General features: G+C 40.7%; 1 protein-coding gene across 1 annotated transcript in view; it reads right to left on the reverse strand.

Annotated features, from left to right (window-relative positions):
- Window positions 1-19,506, reverse strand: part of DCDC2C (doublecortin domain containing 2C) — a 115,250-nt gene that overhangs the window by 38,988 nt on the left and 56,756 nt on the right. Inside the window, exon 8 of the mRNA XM_073336085.1 lies at window positions 17,766-17,866. Within this exon, the coding sequence (XP_073192186.1) occupies window positions 17,766-17,866 (101 nt within the window). The remainder of the gene's footprint in view (window positions 1-17,765; window positions 17,867-19,506) is intronic.

A 19,506-nucleotide genomic window follows, 5' to 3' on the forward strand; every position in this document is an offset into this window, starting at 1 on the left:
CCTAAATAGCTTGCACTAAAGAGTCTTAAAAGAATTGGCTGAAAAAATCTTTGGCACACTGATGTTAATTTTTAATAAGTCTTGGAAGACTAGGGAAATTCCAGAACACTGTAAGAGTGTTAATGTTGAAAGTGGCAATATTCAAAAAGAGAAAGCAGGATGACCCAGGTAAATATTGGTCAGTTAACCGCACATCAATTCCAGGAAAGATATTGGAAAAGCTGGTACTGGATTTAATTGATAAACAATTATACAGGATTTAATTGATAAAGAAAGAATATAAAAGATCCTTGGATGTATAAACTGGGGGGATAGAAAGTAAAGGTAGGCAAGTGATTTTGCATCGTGTACAGCAGGGGTCAGCAACCTTTCAGAAGTTGTGTGCTGAGTCTTCATCACTCTAATTTAAGGTTTCGCATGCCAGTAATACATTTTAACATTTTTAGAAGGTCTCTTTCTATAAGTCTATAATATATAACTAAACTACTGTTGTATGTAAAGTAAATAAGGTTTTTAAAATGTTTAAGAAGCTTCATTTAAAATTAAATTAAAATGCAGAGCTCTCCGGACCGGTGGCCAGGACCCGGGCAGTGAGAGTGCCACTGAAAATCAGCTCGTGTGCTGCCTTTGGCACGCATGCCATAGGTTGCCTACCCCGGTGTACAGCATTGGTGAGACCAATATTTGAATATTGCTTATCGTTCTTCCACCCACATTTTTAAAAGGAAGTTGAAAAATCTGAGAGGGTACAGAAAAGAGTGACAAAACTGATTCATAGAATAGAATCATAGACTCATAGAATATCAGAGTTGGAAGGGACCTCAGGAGGTCATTTAGTCCAACCCCCTGCTCAAAGCAGGACCAAGAGCTGGAGAAAATATCTTAAAGTGATACATTTAAAGAGCTCAATCTCTTTATCTTTTTTAAAAAAAAAAAGATTGAGAGATGACTTAATTACAGTTATACATACTTTCATGAGGAGAAAATACCAGACTCTACTCTATCAGAGAAAAGCATAAACAAAAACTAATGACTGGAAACTGCAACCAGTCAAATTCAAATGAAAAGTTAGGTACGCATTTTTAACTGTCAGAGTGATTAACCATTGGTACACTTACCAAAGGAAGTGGTAGAGATTCTCTACCTCTTGATGTCGTCAAATCAAGTTATTTGGTTCAATGCTAGGTAACCAGATGAAATGTAATGGCCTGTTATATAGAAGGGGTCAGATTAGATTACACCTAATGGTACCTTCTGGCCTTAAACCGGTGGTTCTCAAACTTTTGTACTGGGGACGCCTTTCACACAGCAAGCCTCTGAATGTGACCCTCCTTATAAATTAAAAACACTTTTAAATATATTTAACACCACTATTAAAGCTGGAGGCAACGCGGGGTTTCGGGTGGAGGTAGACAGCTTGCGACCCCCCATGTAATAATCTCATGACCCCCTGAGGGGTCACGACTCCCAGTTTGAGAACCTCTGTCTTAAACTCTATGAAACTATGAAGAATCAGAAAGAAATTATGGTAGTCTGGGATAGCTGTATCTGAAATAGCATCACCACCAAGAGCAGAGGTGCATCCAAAACTTTCCTCCTCCTGCCCAAGAATGAGAATAATGAAGATCAAAGACACTTCAAATAGAAGACCATGCCTTCTAGATATTTCCTCCTCCTCAAATCAGCATCTCCTCCATCTTATCTGGGCTCATTTTTAACCAGTTTCCTCCCAACCACTTCACCACACTTGTCAGATTGATGACACTGCAAAACAAAAAATTCTCACTATTTCCCCTGAAGTCTTGACATATATATTGGAGAGGATGGTTGGCAAGTTGGAACCCTGCAGTATTCTGCTTGTCAAAGATCTTGGGGAACTAAAATAATGCTTTCATTCTACCCTTTAGCACCTTTCAAAGAGGAAGGAAAGAGTCCACTGAAGGGTTATCTTCCTGAAAGATCCCACAGACAAGTTATCAAAGCCTAGTAGTTATTAGTATCAAAGGCTGCTGATAGCTTTTGATCCTCATCAGCATGTACACCATTGCTGAGAGAGATTGCCATCAACAAAATCACCTGTGCAGCTAAAACAAAACTGATAGTGATCTGCAACATTTGCAAGTTCAAGATACAGCTGGAGCTATTCAGACACCACCTTTCCAATAACCTCCCCAAAAATTAAATGTTAGAGACTGAGACCCTTAACTTCATGAGATTTTTTTTTGAGCAGTGCCTCAATAATGGCAACCTGCCCTGTTGAATACTCTTTTTTCCGAAATATGATCTAAAATTAAAATATAATTTTCAAATATTTTAATATTTAAAGCCATGCAATTTGATTAAAAGTGCTTTATGACTAAATGTAGTAAAATGCATGCGCAGCATATGCAATTATTTTAAAATATAAATAAAATTAGTAGTTTGCAATGTTGGTATTTGCTGCTCTATATTAGAAACTCTTTGAGACACTGGTCTTGTCTACACTAGATAGGCTTTGCTGGTATAGCTATACCAGAAGAGCTATGCCTGCAACCTCTCCTAGTATAGATGCAGTCTATTTTATTTTAATTATTTTGCCAGTATAGTTTATACCAGTTCCCTGAAAAAAACAAGCAAAAGGACTTTGATGTCGCTATCACTGTGTCTATGCTCCTTACTGTATAGCTGTGCTGGCAAAACTTTTAAATGTAGACCAGGCCGCAGACCAAGGTTTCCTAAGTGTTTAAACAAAGCCTAACACATCAGGAGACCCAAACCTGATTGCTGAAAGCTTTTCATCTTCACCTTCGGACCAAATCCTGATGCCAATGAAGTTGGTGGCAAAAATCCTGTTTTCTTCAGTGGACCAGGATTTGACCCCAAGTACTTTAGCATTAAAGGCACAATATCAGTTTGAAATTCTCAGTTAAAAAGTGACAGGTTTCAGAGTAACAGCCGTGTTAGTCTGCATCCGATGAAGTGAGCTGTAGCTCACGAAAGCTTATGCTCAAATAAACTGGTTAGTCTCTAAGGTGTCACAAGTACTCCTTTTCTTTCAGTTAAAAAGTGTGTTGAAAGTTGAGTACCCTGCCCGTTGTTGGGGTTTCAGAGTCCTATTTATTTTTTAAAATACATTTATCTTCCCTGTTGCTGTGTAAAAGATTCACACACACACAAAAGAGGGAAGTGACCAACTAATAGACTATACAGTGGAGACAATGAAAACTAACTTTACACAATGGGCTATGAAATGCACAAAATAAAAAGAATTTTTGTGGGGGATTTTCTTCCTAAACTTTCAATTATACTGGATTTTAGGGGTTACTTGTATCAATAGTAGACAAAATATCTTCAGAAATAAGTGTGACTTTTAAATTTTTGACAGATTTCAGAGTAGCAGCCATGTTAGACTGTATTCACAAAAAGAAAAGGAGTACTTGTGGCACCTTAGAGACTAACACATTTATTTGAGCATAAGCTTTCGTGCATCCGATGAAGTGAGCTGTAGCTCATGAAAGCTTATGCTCAAATAAATGTGTTACTCTCTAAGGTGCCACAAGTCCTCCTTTTCTTTTTAAATTGTTGGTCTCCCTTTAATTATGGGCAAATATCAAAAGCCCGTCTGACTTTTCTAGTAAAGTCTGCAGTGGTGTTCTGCATTGATATCTTCAGCAAAACTGAACAGACTGTCTTCTGGAAAACTGCTTGGAGGGCCTCCAAGATACACCTTTTAAGATTGCAGCAAGATGTGGAAATCAGATAAGCTCTCTGTTTCCATCTTTCCACGAGGTCGCGTTTACCAAGCCAGGTTGGTTCTATGTTAACTATACCCATTGCAAATTTTATCACAAGTCCCAAAGGCTTGTATTATCCAACAAAATTTCTTGACTGGTGATTACATTTCACTTTTTGGTGTTATTTCAATGGGAATTATATTTGTATTCTTTAGCTGATTTTTTTTTCCTGCTAGTCTTAGTCCTAGTCTTCATTTAAAAATTGGATTGACCTAGCTCCATTTCTCAGGCCTGTGAAAAATTTTGCACCCTGTGCATTGTAGTTGGGTCGACCTAATGATTTAGTGTGGCTAAACAGTGAAGAAACACAGTTTAATATTTCTGATTTTGTAATTCCACTTATCTGTATTTTTTGCCCTGAGGTATAATTTGAAAGTGTCCACTGATGGTAGAATAATGGAAATGCAGTGTTACTTCCTGCCAGTCTCTTGAATGAAATCTTCAAAGAATTTCAGCATTGTAAATATAGTATCAGTTAGAGAGACACCAAAGTTGTATTTAATTTCTTAGTAAAAGAGACAGATGAAGCCACTTTATTTTCAGGATAATCTTTTCATATGTAACAGGTTGAGGTCTATCTTGTGATAATATCAGGAAGGAGCTGTGTAACAGGCAGGCCCAGTTCCTGAAATATTATATGAGTTCAAAAATGGCAACAAAGAAATTCTTACAATAGCTGACCAGTTTCCAATCTCTATATGGCTAGTAGAGTTAATAAAGCATCATGAGTAGACAGCTGAAATGTATATGCAAACCCATGCAAACTGTGAACATGAGTCACTGAAGACTTCTTTTAGTATTAGTATCATAGAGGTGAACAACACAGGTATTATCTTTGTCTCTCAACCAATGAGCACATGGTTCTTGTGCTTAAGTATTCACAGTGGAGAACAAAAGTATTCTGGCAAATTTTTTATTGATCTAGTTATCAGTTAGATGGATTTATAATTATAAGTAAATAATGGGTCTGTACAAGAGCCATTTTTCACCAAGGAGGTGATGTAGTGTTTGGCCGAAATGGAGCACTAATATATGGGAAGCCTCGTTAATAAAGCCTATAGAGTCAGGTTTCATTCTGCACCTGTATACAGAGCTACAAAAAAAAAAAAAAGTGTCCGGTGAAATACCCAGGGAAATTCAGAGAGCGGTGATGATAAAGCATTTTCTGTGCAAGAGTGTGTGACCCACTTCCTTTGAAGGCCAATGAAAACTAGTCACAGAACACAAGAGAAAGCTAGCATGCCCTCAACAAACAGCTGTCTTTTTCTCAGTCTCCAAAAGTAACGCTATGTAGCTTAGAGTGCAGGCAGGACCAAGTTTATCTCTTACTCTGAGAATAGTAACTTCCAGTTGTTACTAGAATTAGGGGACTTTGTGGGGAAATTAAAAGAAACTATGTCTCCTTTTATAACAGCAGCTGGCACTGGGATGTCTTAAGGAGGAATATGACTTTCAGTCTCTATATGATTAGAATGTATATGAACAGAGAGGCAAAGGAGTGTCAGGTCATGAACCAAGCTAACCTGAGCTAATCACTCCAGATCAGTTCCTACATATTGGTGGGCTAGTAAGCAGCAACCCACTGCTGCATCGTGAGCAGCATCTGTTCCATGAATAAACAGATGACTTCACTTCCCTGGGCTGTCCATCTGGCACCTTTCACGAGCTCTAAATTCAATTTAAAATACAAACAAAGATTTTACTGTCACAAGTGGTTTGACCTGATAGATGAACTGAATGAGAGAGTTCACAGGAGGTAATAGTTCATTGCCCTTAGGCAATCTCTCTCATTCTTCCTGAAACTGAAAGATGATGGTGTCTTTAATCAGATTTGTTTATGCAAAAAAGAAACATAAAAGCCATTATTTGTATTTGGAGAAGATCAAGATAGAGATGAAGTAGCATATATCATGTATCCTGACTGGTAAACACTTCTCCTTGCTTCATTTTTAAAGTATCAGCAACACTGATGTTTTAACCAGTCTGTTGGAGTACTGTGCAAGTGGGAGGAGGTATTGTTTCATATTCTCTGTGTGTATATAAAGTCTGCTGCAGTTTCCACGGTATGCATCCGATGAAGTGAGCTGTAGCTCACGAAAGCTCATGCTCAAATAAATTGGTTAGTCTCTAAGGTGCCACAAGTACTCCTTTTCTTTTTGCGAATACAGACTAACACGGCTGTTACTCTGAAACCTGTGCAAGTATTGTTATCCAGATGTTTAAAACATGGAACTGGTCTAATCCCTTCCTCTATACACAGAGCAGACTGAGAACTGTATCTGTTAAATTAAACATGAGATCTATGCTCTTCATTGGCTATGTCTACACCACAAATTAACTGTAGCATGGGTAGACATACCCATGACAGCTTTAATCTAGCTAGCGTACATAAAACGTGGCACAGACCCTGACACAGGCTAGCAATCCGAGTATGTACCCAGGGTCCCTTGTGAGGTAACCAATGACACCATGACTTCACTACTGTTGTTACCCAGACTACCTAGATTAAAGTATGTAGACCAATGTCTTATGGTTGCCTTAGACAATAACTAAGAATAAACTTACAACAAAAGACAACAAGCCTTTAAAAAAAATTCAGAAGCTGGCAAACATAACCTGAATCTGCCATACAGTCCACAAATACAAGAAACAAAAATAGTTTGGGTCTTGTCCTGAAAGATGCCACAAATGTACAGAACAGTCACAAAGATATCATGTTAGATCATAAAATCAGAGAAATGTCAAGCTGGAAGGGACCATGAGAGGTCATCTAGTCCAGCACCCAGTACTGCAGCAGGACCAAGTAAACCTAGACCATCCCTGGTCTAACCTGTGCTTAAAAACCTCCAATTGTGGGGATTCCACAATCATCCTTGGTAACCTTAACTATCCATATAGTTAGAAAGTCTTTCCTCATACGTAACCTAAATCTCCCTTGCTGCAGATTACAGCAATTACTTCTTACCCTACCTTCTGTGGACATGGAGAACAGCTGATCACCATCCTCTTTATAACAGCCCCTAATATGCAGGTCCTTTATGCAGAAGACAGCCTAAACTATTATGTGGAACAATAAACAGTTCCAACTTTGAGGATCCTAACTACCACAAATTTTATCCCAGTTCTCAATGATCAAGTGATCTCTGAATCTTTTAAGGGGGATTTTCTGTAAAGCAAACAGCTTGAGGTAGGAACCAAGCTGAGTCTGGAGACATGAGGCAAGCCTTCCATTCAAAGTTGTCTTCAGAGTATAGCAGAGGCATTTTAAGGAACTAACTGGTTGAATCTTTAATTATTTGAATTAGGATAGTACCTAGAAGCCCAAACACAATCAAGGCCCCACTATGCTAGGTGCTGTACATACACAAAGTAAGAGATCTCCTCCTCCCAAAAGATGTTACAGTCTAAAGAGACTAGAAGATTGATTATCCCTGTTCTAGAGATGGACTTTTAAAGCACAGAGAGATTAAGTGATTTGACCAAGGCCACACAGGAAGTGTGCTGGAAATCAGAAATTGAACCCAGATCTTCTGAGTTCTCATTGCATGCCTTAGCCACAAGACCACCCTTCCATTCTCTGAATGAAGAAGTAAACAGAGTTGTATTTTTATCTTCTTACTCAGTTTATAATACAGCAGTGCAAGGATTACAATTTCAAATAACCCAGTGGAGATATTCCCTAAATACATATGAAGAGAGCCTCATGCTTGCCTCACATAGAGCTCCAAAGATTTGACTGACTGACTTTTCTGCAATAAGGTAAACCTGGGCACTTTAATATTTATCAGCTCATAATGAAGTTCTTGGTTTTGGAGGCAGAATTCTTATGAACAAATGGAGTTGTGCTTCATACCCTTCATGCAAAGTCACACTTATCTTGGTGTTACATTCCACCAAAACTCTTGATGGAAGGAAAAATCTGTCATATTTGAGGCACAAAATCTTTAAATACCATATACTTAGATCTGAATAAAAGGAGGCAACTAAGCATCCATTAGCTTAAAGTGAATGTTAATATGTAACAATACAATAAGTGTGCGTGTTCACACAATTAAGCGTTGAAACTGAAGTGGGATAAAGAGATTTCTCTGCCTCCAGCAAACTTTCAATTCATCTCCACCTCTGTACATGACTATACATTAGTCTTTCCAGGAATAACGTATAGTTCTAGATCCAAAAAATACATTTGAAAAGCAGAGGGTTAGTCTGGTTTTAGAATGCATCAAAAGACAGGTATTTTCAAAATGCTTCTTGAGGTTGAAGCCTCCTGAACACCCTACTGGGGTCTTATCTTTCCATTTGTCAAATACTGCCGAACTGGACATAACCAGTTTTATTTCCCATCCCTTATCACCACAATTTACAAACTATTCAGTAAGCCATGGGATGGTTTAAATGTATTGTGGGAGATATTTTGAAACTGCTAGATGAGCCTTTAAGCCTTGAGAGCTGCACTGGAGAGCTCCACTTACAGCTTTTGAAAAGAAGTACAAAGGAGCATGCTCACTGACAGCTGTTCACAACTTCAGAGACTTTATGTTTGCTCATGCCCTGAACAGAAGAAATGCCTCCAGGCACTGTTGTTTGTCTGGTGCAGCTCCTTCTTCCTCCCCACTACAGGGGCTGGTTCTACTTTCAGTAGCTTAATTTGGCTTTTAATGCCTAACTTACCATAGTTGGAGAGGAGTAGCCTGGTGCAATATACACAGACATATACCATGGCTCAATAGCAAAGAAATTAATAGAAGCAACTCCAAAACTTACATAATTTGTGGAAACATAAAACAAGGTCAAATTTAAGATTCATAGCCATTCTGAAACATCTGGATAACAGTGCTGATAAAACTTCTGCAGCAGTTGATAGCTGATAGCAAAGCACAGCGCTCCAGTCAGTTAACCATGGATTAAGAGACTGTACCAATCTTAGAAACCAGCCTCTTCCACCTCTCTACTTCAACCCACATATATTGCCGGCAATATTTCTACAATTTTCTAACTGGGGGTACTCAAGGAAATAAGCCAGTTGACATGAGATCATTTAATGTGTTTCCAGATATTCAAGCAGACAGAAAGACAGACAGACAGACAGAGACACACAAAGAGAATCAGTTATGTGATTCAAACACTTCAAGGCTAGAGAGCCTGAATTTGCTTTTCTTTATTCAATAAAGCTTGTTTTTCATCTGTTCAGTAAAGGCTGAATGATTCTTACCCACACTGCAAGAAAAAGTCTGAAGTTCACTTGAAATGAATAATGCATTCACACTCAGTTGTGCTCAACAACTGTCCAGTAGTAAGTTTTTGTAATATTGTGTTGTTATATTGTCTAGGAGTGTCTGCATTTCTGCATAATAATATGCAGTTGTCTGTGTCAGTCTGTACATTTAGTGATCCATGTCTCCATGTCTAGCTGGCAGCCGGTATCAAGTGGAGAGCCCCAAGGGTCGGTCCTCGGGCCGGTTTTGTTCAATATCTTCATAAATGATCTGGAGGATGGTGTGGACTGTACCCTCAGCAAGTCTGCAGATGACACGAAACTGGGAGGAGAGGTAGATACGCTGGAGGGTAGGGATAGGATACAGAGGGACCTAGACAAATTAGAGGATTGGGCCAAAAGAAATCTGATGAGGTTCAACAAGGACAAGTGCAGAGTCCTGCACTTAGGACGGAAGAATCCCATGCATCGCTACAGACTAGGGACCGAATGGCTCGGCAGCAGTTCTGCAGAAAAGGACCTAGGGGTTACAGTGGACAAGAAGCTGGATATGAGTCAACAGTGTGCCCTTGTTACCAAGAAGGCCAATGGCATTTTGGGATGTATATGTAGGGGCACTGACAGCAGATCGAGGGACGTGATCGTTCCCCTCTATTCGACATTGGTGAGGCCTCATCTGGAGTACTGTGTCCAGTTTTGGGCCCCACACTACAAGAAGGATGTGGAAAAATTGGAAAGAGTCCAGTGGAGGGCAACAAAAATGATTAGGGGACTGGAACACATGACTTATGAGGAGAGGCTGAGGGAACCAGGATCGTTTAGTCTGAGGAAGAGAAGAATGAGGGGGGATTTGATAGCTGCTTTCAACTACCTGAAAGAGGTTCCAAAGAGGATGGACCTAGACTGTTCCCAGTGGTAGCTGATGACAGAACAAGGAGTAATGGTCTCAAGTTGAAGTGGGGGAGGTTTAGGTTGGATATTATGAAAAACTTTTTCACGACGAGAAAAACGAGTGGTTAAACATTGGAATGCATTACCTTGGGAGGTGGTGGAATCTCCTTCCTTGAAAGTTTTTAAGGTCAGGCTTGACAAAGCCCTGGCTGGGATGATTTAGTTGGGGATTGGTCCTGTTTTGAGCAGGGGGTTGGACTAGATGACCTCCTGAGATCCCTTCCAAACCTGATATTCTATGATCTGTAGGTACAGTTGTGTCACAAAGTAACTGAGTGTAAACACTAGAAGAATCTTGCCATTTCATATGTTGTTCAGCTAGATCCAAGTCCCCACTCTGCTCTCATTTTGCTAATGAAACTGGCTACATCTCCCTTCCACATGTGCTGTGCAGAAAGTAGACACAAAACCTGACAGTGTTTATCTCCAGGGAATCTAATAGATTCCAGATCAAAAAAAATTTTAGTACATACACACACAGGGAAATCGGAGTATTCTCCCAGAGGCCACAGAATTTCAGCAAGTATCCACACATCATCTCCCAGGCACCAAGCAATTAACATTCTAAAGCATCTTTTTCTTGGGGCTAACTGATCCAGTGTCTGTCAGGGATTAGAAGGCATACCCTTGCTCAGGAGTATAAAGCTGGAAGCTATGCTTTGAATCATTGGAGGAGATAGTGCAAGGGAGCAAGTAAAAAGCTGTGACCCCTTACAAGACTATTTTAAGTTCAAAGACTGAAGCTTTTTCTCTCATTTCTATCATCATCAGAGGGACTAAAATGTTATAAATACATGTTTTATGTTTTATAGTTTATATACCGCAATTTAAATCCCTGGTTCATACACCTGAGTAACATGCAAATACTTAGCCCATAGTTTTTGGCAGATGCATGAATAAACTTGATTTTAGCATTTTTCCTTACCTTGATGGTTTAAAAATTTAAGGAATAGTATTTAAGTAGCAGAGGAAAAAGTTTTATGAAGCTGCCTTCAACACATGCTACTTTAAAAACTTACTGGTATCAAGACAACCCTTATCCATCAGATCATACAACTTTTTGATTTCCTAAAAACATTACCAATACCACAGCAAAGACAGAAGAGAATAATGCATTCTGGAATGTCTTTTATTGCATTGAATGCAGCATGTGTGATTACCTGCCTTGTGGGCAGGTGGTGTATGTGTGCATTCAGTGCACTCTTGAGACCAGAGTGAACTGGAGGAGATAAGGCAAACAGAGAGGTACCTAGATGAGACTTTCAAGAACACAACAGAACAGTCCTATCCCCACTCAGACAGCTTCTGTGCTGTGGAGGAGTACGAAAGTCTGGGGGAAGGAGAACATCAAGCTGGAGTAGAGGGAAACAATCCCATAATTAAGACTCTCCTACAGATGATGTCATCCTCTCATTCCCTCTCAGGGGAGCGGACCCCAGTTATTAGGAATAGCCAGGCAATAGTAATGGGGATTCGATTAAAAACATAGATAGTTGGGTTTGTGATAACCAGGAGAACCACATTGTGAATTGCTTGTCAGGTGTGAAGGCTGCAGACCTCTTGAGACATCTAGATACACTAACATTCTGTGTTGGGGGAGGAGATGGTGGTCATGGTACATGTATGTACCAGTGACATAGGGAAAGGTAAGAGAGGTCTTGGAGGCCAAATTTAGGATCCTAGGTAAGAGATTAAAATTCAGAACTTCCATGGTAGCATTCTCTGAAATGCTTCCAGTCCACACAAAGAGCCAGCTAGACAGGCAGAACTGCAGGGTCTCAATGCATGGATGAGACAACGATGTTCAGATGATGTTCAGAGACGGGATTTAAGTCTATTAGAACCTGGTGAATCCTTGGAGAAAGGAGGAGCATATACAGGAAAGATGGGCTCCATCTAAACCAAAATGGAACTAGATTTCTAGTATGTAAAATTAAAAAGGTCTTAGAGGAGGTTTTAAACTAAGGGCTGGGAGAAAGCCGACTGGTTCAGAGGAGCACATGGTTCAGATAGAGACATCCCTGAGCGGAGGATTTATTAAAGGGGATACGCTATATCCTCGTAGAGATGAGAGGACAGAAGTTGATAAAGTACAAGTAGGAACTAAAGAGAAACAGTCAAAAGAAAAAGAGTCCCGTTCAATTACATCACACAAATGCAGAAAACTAAATATTGATAAATTTTATAAGTGCTTGTATACAAATGCTAGAAGTCTAAATACTAAGATGGGTGAACTTGACTCCTGGTATTAAATGAGGATATTGATAAAATAGACATCACAGAAACTTTGTGGAACAATCATAATCAATGGGATACGATAATACCAGGGTACAAAATATACAGGAATAACAGAGTAGGTTGTGCTGGTTGCGGAGTGGCACTATATGTAAAAGAAAGCATGGAGTTAAATATAGTAAAATCTTAAACCAAACAGTACCATAGAATCTCTATGGATAGAAATGCCATGCTTCAATAATAAGAGCATAGCAGTAGGAATACACTACCAACCTAATGGTGATTGTGAAATGCTCAGGGAAATTAGAGAGGCTACAAAAACTGAAAACTCAATAATAATGGGGGATTTCAACTATCCACATAATGACTGGGTATGTGTCACCTCAGGACCAGATGCAAAGATAAAATTTTAGATAGCACTAATGATTGCTTCTTGGAACAGCTAGTCCTGGAACCCACAGGGGGAGAGGCAATTCTTCATTTAGTCCTAAATGGAACACAGGATCTTGTCCAAGAGGTGACTATACCCGAACTGCTCAGTAATAGTGGTAGTAATAGTAATAGTGAATATAATGTAATTAAATGTAACATCCTTATGGGGAGGGGGACATCAAAGAAGCCCAGTACATTAGCATTTAATTTAAAGAAAGGGACCTAAACAAAAATGAGGATGCTAGTTAAATGGAAATTAAAAGGTACAGTCACAAAAGTGAAATGCCTGCAAGCTGCATGTTATTAAAAACACCATAATAGAGACTCAAATTAAATGTATACCCCAAATTATAAAACATAGTAAGAAGACCAAAAAAGCACCACCATGGTTAAGCAAAGTAAAAGAAGTGGTCAGAGGCAAAAAACAAAAGAAGGCATCCTTTAAATGTTAGAAGTTAAATCCTACTGAGGGAAATAGAAAGGAGCATAAACTCTGGCAAGTCAAGTGTAAAAGTATAAGTAGGCAGGCCAAAAAGAATCTGAAGAGCAGCTAGCAAGAGACACAAAAACTAATAATTTTTTAAAGTACATCAGAAGCAGGAAGCCTGCCAAACAATCAGTGGGGCCACTGGGCAATCGAAGTGCTAAAGAAGAACTCAAGGAAGACAAGGTTGTTGAAGAGAAGCTAAATGAATTTTTTGCATCAGTTTTCACTACAGAGGACGTGAGCCATTCTTTTCAGGTGACAAATCTGAGGAGCTGTCCTAGACTGAGGTGTTAGAGGGAGGTATTGGTACAAATTGATACATTAAACAATAAGTCACCAAGACCAGATGGTATTCACCCAAGTGTTCTGAAGGAACTCATATACGAAACTGCAGAATTATTACCTGTGGTATGTAACCTATTACTTCAATCAGCCTCTGTACCAGATGATTGGCAGATATCTAATATAACTGATTTTTTAAAACAGCTCCAGAAGTGATCTTGGCAATTACAGGCCAGTAAGGCTAACTTCAATACCAGGTAAATTATCAGACACAAAGATGAACATGGTATGTTGGGTAAGAGTCAAAATGGCTTTTGTAAAGGGAAATCATGCCTTACGAACCTATTACAATTCTTTGAGGGTGTCAACAAGCATATGGACAAGTCTGATCCAGTTGAATAAGGGTACTTGGATTTTCAGAAAGCCTTTGACAAGGTCCCACACCAGAGGCTATTAAGTAAAGAAAGCAGTCATCGGCTAAGAGGGAAGGTCCTCTCATGCATCAGTAACTAGTTAAAAGATAGGAAACAGAGGGTAGGAATAAATGGTCAGTTTTCTCGGTGGAGAGAGGTAATAGCAGGGTCCCCCAGGCATCTATACTGGGACCAGTGCTGTTCAACATTTTCATTAATGATCTAGGAAAATTAATAAATAGTGAGGTGGCAAAGTTATTACTCAAGATAGTTAATGTCAATGCTGACTGTAAAGAGTCACAGAGGGATCTCAGAAAGCAAAGTAATGCAGATTGGAAAATGTAGTCCAAACTAGACATACCAAATGATGGGTCTAAATTTTTACCACTAAAGAAAGATCTTGGAGTCATCGTGAATATTTCTCTGAAAACATCTGCTCAATATGCAGCAGCAGTCCAAAAAAGCAACAGACTATTGGGAACTATTAGGAAAGGGACAGGTAATAAGGCAAAAAATATCATAATGCCACTATATAAATTCCCAAAACCAGGAGCCACCAATTGCAGCAGGTTTAAAACAAAAACAAGGAAGTACTTTCACACAATGCACAGTCAACCTGTTCAGCTAATTGCCAGGGGATGTTGTGAAGGCCACAAGTATAACTGGGTTCAAAAAAGAATTAGAAAAGTTCCTGGAGGATAGGTCCATTAATTACTATTAGCCAAGATGGTCGGGGATACAACCCAATGCTCTGGGTGTCCGTAAACATCCAACTGACAGAAGCTGGGACTGGAAGACAGGGGATGAATCGCTTGATAATTGCCATGTTCTGTTTATTCCCTCTGAAGCATCTGGCACTGGCCACTGTTGAAAGACAGCATACCAGGCTATTGATCTGGGTCAAACAATTGATCTGACCCAGTATGGCTGTTCTTATGTTCTTAATAAACCTCAAAGTGCCAGAGTTTACAGAGGGAAATGTTTCTTTTTTTAAAGAACAAGCTACATTTCTATTCCAGTGCTAAATACCACCATAGCTTGGCGCACATATAAATTTTCTAGAGTAAGCCCGGTCCTGCTGCCCACAAGAGAGCTGTACTGACTGATATTTGGTCTGTTAAGGAGAAAGGGGACAGAAACTTTGAAATTTGTAATTCTGACTGCTTGGTTGGCTACTGACCAGTAGCTGTCTGGGGTGGCAAGCTTCCAGGTGATGATGGCCACATGGCTCTGAATGGTTGTGGGAGTATTCATGACAGTGTGCTACAGCTGCAGCTCAGGGGTGAGCCCAGGGCAGATTTCGGAAAGTGCCTCTGGCAGAATGCTGGACACTAAGGGAGCCAGCATTCTAATCACTTAGGGTAAGTCTACACTGCAATGTAAGCCCTGGTTACAAATTCAGCGTCACGCCTAACTCCTCTTTATCTACACATAAACTGAGCTAACCCAGGGCTCAGACGAAGGGTCCCAGGACCCCACAGAGGTGAAGGGTCTGAGCTTGAGTCAAGCATAGGACCTGGGACACAGGACTCAAGCCGGGACCCTGGGTTCAAGCCCTATTGCTTTGCAGTGTAAACACAGACCTGCTGGACTCATGCTCTGGGACCCCACGAAAAGTATTCCACAATTCCACAGGACAGCTTTCATTGTCCTCTGGACAGTTAAGTTTGGTGGATAGTCAAGTTTTCCCTCACTGCACCACAAGCAAAGGACACCTTTGGGGAGGGCGCTAGGAAGTCTCGGATATGGGGGATTGGACTTGGGCCCACATAATGCAGTGTAGATTCCCATTCCTAATCTACGGTTACAAATGAATGTAGATGCTCAAACCCTAGATTAATAAACCATGGTCTGTTAAGTAAAGTTCTGCTAACTCTGGGCTTACACTGCAATATAGACATAGCCTTTGGAAAAGGCTGACTGGAGATATACAAGCTAATTAGCCGATCAGGCTAGGAGGGCTGATGAACCAATTAGCCCATCAGCTGAGGAGCATAGAAAGACACAGGAAGGAAGGGAGTCAGGAGAGGACCTGGGCTAGCTGAGTCCAGTGTGTTCAGAAATCTCAAGGAAGGGAGACTTCTGGCCTGGTGGGAAAGGTTTAAACATAGAGAAGCACTGTATATTATATTGCTGCATGGGTCTGCATTCCCATACTGGTGCTAGAAATGTAAATAAATAAATTGAGGTTGCCACTCAATGGGGAGAGTCTCAGAGGTTCCTGGGGTATCTGCAAACAGGGACAAAGTGCACCCTATTACCGTGCCCTTTGTCATCCTCACATTCTGCCACAATGGCTGATCACCCCAAGTCTCCAAAACAATCTGGTACAGCTGTTGTGGCAGCTGCCAAAAGTGCTCGGCATATGGCATCCAAAGCCACAGTCACCTGGCGATAAGATCTCAAATAAATGTTCACCAGTCTCTGTGGATTGGCAGTTGTCAGCATCACAACTTGGAGCACTATTCCAGGATAGCAGACACAAAATGCCGGATGTTTTGAAAATGGAACAGGCTTGCCCACAAGAAATGAACAAGACAGCAGGAGAGGAATCATGGGCACTGTTGAGCTTATCCCCAAGTGCCACAATTCCACTCACTCCCAGCTAACTTCTGCTATGTATCTGTAGCAGGGCGGTCACCCCACTCCGGCTCAGAAAGGGTTAAAAGCCAGCCCTTGGAGAGGGCTGGGGCTAGGAGTCAATCAGAAAAGACTGAGAGGCAGCCAATCAGGGCCAGGCAGGGCCCTATAAAAGGGCTGCAGGCTCAGAAGGCAGTCAGTCTTTCTCCAGCCTTGGAGAGGGAAGGACTGGCTGCCTGCAAGCAGAAGGGGCATACCTTGGGCAGAGTAGTGCTGGGAGAAGCAGCAGGAGGAGCTGAGGAGCTCCAACCTGGCAAACTCCCAGGCTGAGGCTTTGCTTCTTAGGCTTGAGGGGGCACTGGGGCTGTGGGGAGCAGCCAGAGTAGGAAAAGGCAGCAGGTCCAACCCCCTGGCTGATGATGAGTGGCCACTTCAGACTACAGTTTGCCCCTGAGGGAAGGGGCTAGATGAAGACTGGCAGTGGGTCACTGAGGTGAGGGGGGGCTTAGAGGATTGGGGTTCCCTGGGGAAGGGAGGAGCCCAAGTGTGGGGGTACTGTCACTGGCAGTACCCAGGAGAGGAGGCACTGTGGGCCGGTGAGGGATGCGGCATCAGAAGTACTATAAGTGGTCGAGATTGATTAGTAAGCAGATATCGGTAGGGAGACACCGGCCAACAGGAGGCGCTCTGAGGCTGGGATGAGTTAATTCCTGGATGACCAGCGGGAGGCGCCGCAGCAGTGAGTGCACACTGCTACAGTATCCCACAATGCAAAGCAAGAGAAGTCCCAGAATGCATACAGAATAGCAACAAAGCAAAGCAAAGCACTCCGGGATACTTGCACAGAATGTTGCTCACCTACTCCGCCCAAAGTCCATGCCATGTATACAAACCAATCCATACTGAAACAGAAAATATTTTACAGTGGATGCACAATTATTGCAGACTGTCTAATATGCACCAATCAATGTGCAAGAAATATCAGTGCAAATTAAGACCTCATCTAGACAAGGCCTTGTTTAAGGCTTGCTGATCTTTTTCATTAAGACTAATAGAGAAGACATGTGCTTTGATATGTATAATTCAGCAAGGAAAGTGGAAGATCATACACCAAGTTTTTTCACTACTTCTATCTTTAAATCAACCATGGGATTTTTACAGACTAGTAGCTTAGTCAGGTCTCACTAATTTTTCTAATATAATAGTTACAGTAACTTAAACAAAGGGCTGCTTTTGCCCAGAGACTCTAGGAAATCTATTTCTACCTTATTCTTGTCAAAGACAGACAGAGGGAGAGAGGGATGTGCTAATTAAATTCTTTCTTCCTATTTTAAAGGGCCAAGAATATTTTATACCAATAAATTTATTAGAGGGCAATAAGTTTGCCTTGAATTTACCTGATCAATAGGCATTTCCACTTTCAGATTTTTGTCTTCTTGTACCTCTGCTGCCCCTTGAACTTCTCCCCGGGGTTTACCAGCTTTAAAAATACTTGGTGCTGGAAAGTAATGGAAAACATTAGTTATCAAATACTGCTTGTACACCTCCATGAACATGTCACAGTTCTTTGTTCATCAAACTGACATGTAGGATTATTAAAATTCATTATTTTTCTTAGTAAGTAAAGAATCAATTCTATAATAAGAAAAAACGTTAATCTTATTGGCTTTATTTCCAAAAGTTGCAGAACCTAATCAGTTTCAAGGAAAAAAAATGTATTCCTGTTGAAATATTTTATTTTTGCCTGAAAGGACTTACTAGGAAGTGTTGTGCAGAAGACTTGGCCAAAAAAGGGTTATGTAGCAGTGCAAATATCAATGTCCAGTAAACTAAAACTATAACAGAAACAGACTAAAAATGTTGAATTATCAGTCTTCATGCCATAGAAGAGTAAAGGGCAATCAAATAGCCAAAACATAATTTCTTCTTGTCTTCTCTTAATTTATTATGTTTTATTTCTTAATAAAAAGCAAGAATATACATTCAGAAGTTTGAGACAGAATGAAGATCAGCAATTTGCATAATTTAATATTAATGTATGCAGAGGACCTGATTACCCCTCATGTGCTAGGTTTTGTACAAATGTAAGTAGGCAGGTAGACACAACGCGCAGTCTAATGAGTTTACAACCTAAGATGTTTAGAAGAAACTTGCATATAAACAGAGGTAGGCAGGTGGACACAATCCCCACGTGAGGTGCTCGGGCTCTAAAACCCATGTCTGCTGGTTCAATCCACACTGCTACCCAACAGCTCCAGTGAAGCATGGAACAGCAGATTATGAGCCCTATAGGTTCAAGCATACTGGATGTCCCACCTATAGCAGTCCTGAGTGGCAAAGCCTACTGTGTTCTCTGATTGGCCCAAGAATGCTATTTAAGGTCTAGGCTAAACACCTGGAGGCTGTCTGCACAACTATTTGGGTCCCTGGATTGCTCCTGCAAACAGATTGTGCTGCACATTCCTGATACCTTACCTTGCTCCTGGTTTCTGACCCTAGCCCTGCTCTTGACACCTGGCCTCACTCCTGGACCCCTGCTCTGCTCCTGACACCTCAGTTCCTGGTCCCCTGCTCCACTTCTAATGCCTAGCCCTGCCGTGGTTCCACTAATCCTACTTTGGCTGGCTCATTTGGCTCCAACCCGATGCAGCTCATTGACCTCAACTACGACCTGATCCTATGGCATGACGCTGGTACGGACTGCTGCTTCTGGCCTTGACCCTCTAGACTGAATTCAGACCATATTCTCAAGTTCCCTCCAACCCAAGCCTTAGCCTCAACCCTGCACCCCAATAGCTGGGATCCTGACACCCCAGGCTAATGATCTTACAATCTAAGAAAAGTTTAGAAATATGTACACAAATATACATAGTATGTATACAGTACAACAGCTATGTTTTTTCCTAAAGTATGATTTTATACAAGAAATAAGGGATATAAATGTTATAAATGGATATATTTTCACACTGTTACGTTCACCATAAACCGTTCACCATGTTCACCATAAACCGTTCTAAAATGGCTGACCAAATGACATGGACATTGCGAGGGAATTATGGATTAAGAAGTCTGTCTATATGCACCTATATTTTAAATATTGGTTTGTGTGTTTTCTCTGTACTACTTCCAAAGGAGCAA

Source organism: Lepidochelys kempii, chromosome 3 (genome assembly GCF_965140265.1).
Source record: "Lepidochelys kempii isolate rLepKem1 chromosome 3, rLepKem1.hap2, whole genome shotgun sequence".
Classification (NCBI taxonomy): domain Eukaryota; kingdom Metazoa; phylum Chordata; order Testudines; family Cheloniidae; genus Lepidochelys; species Lepidochelys kempii.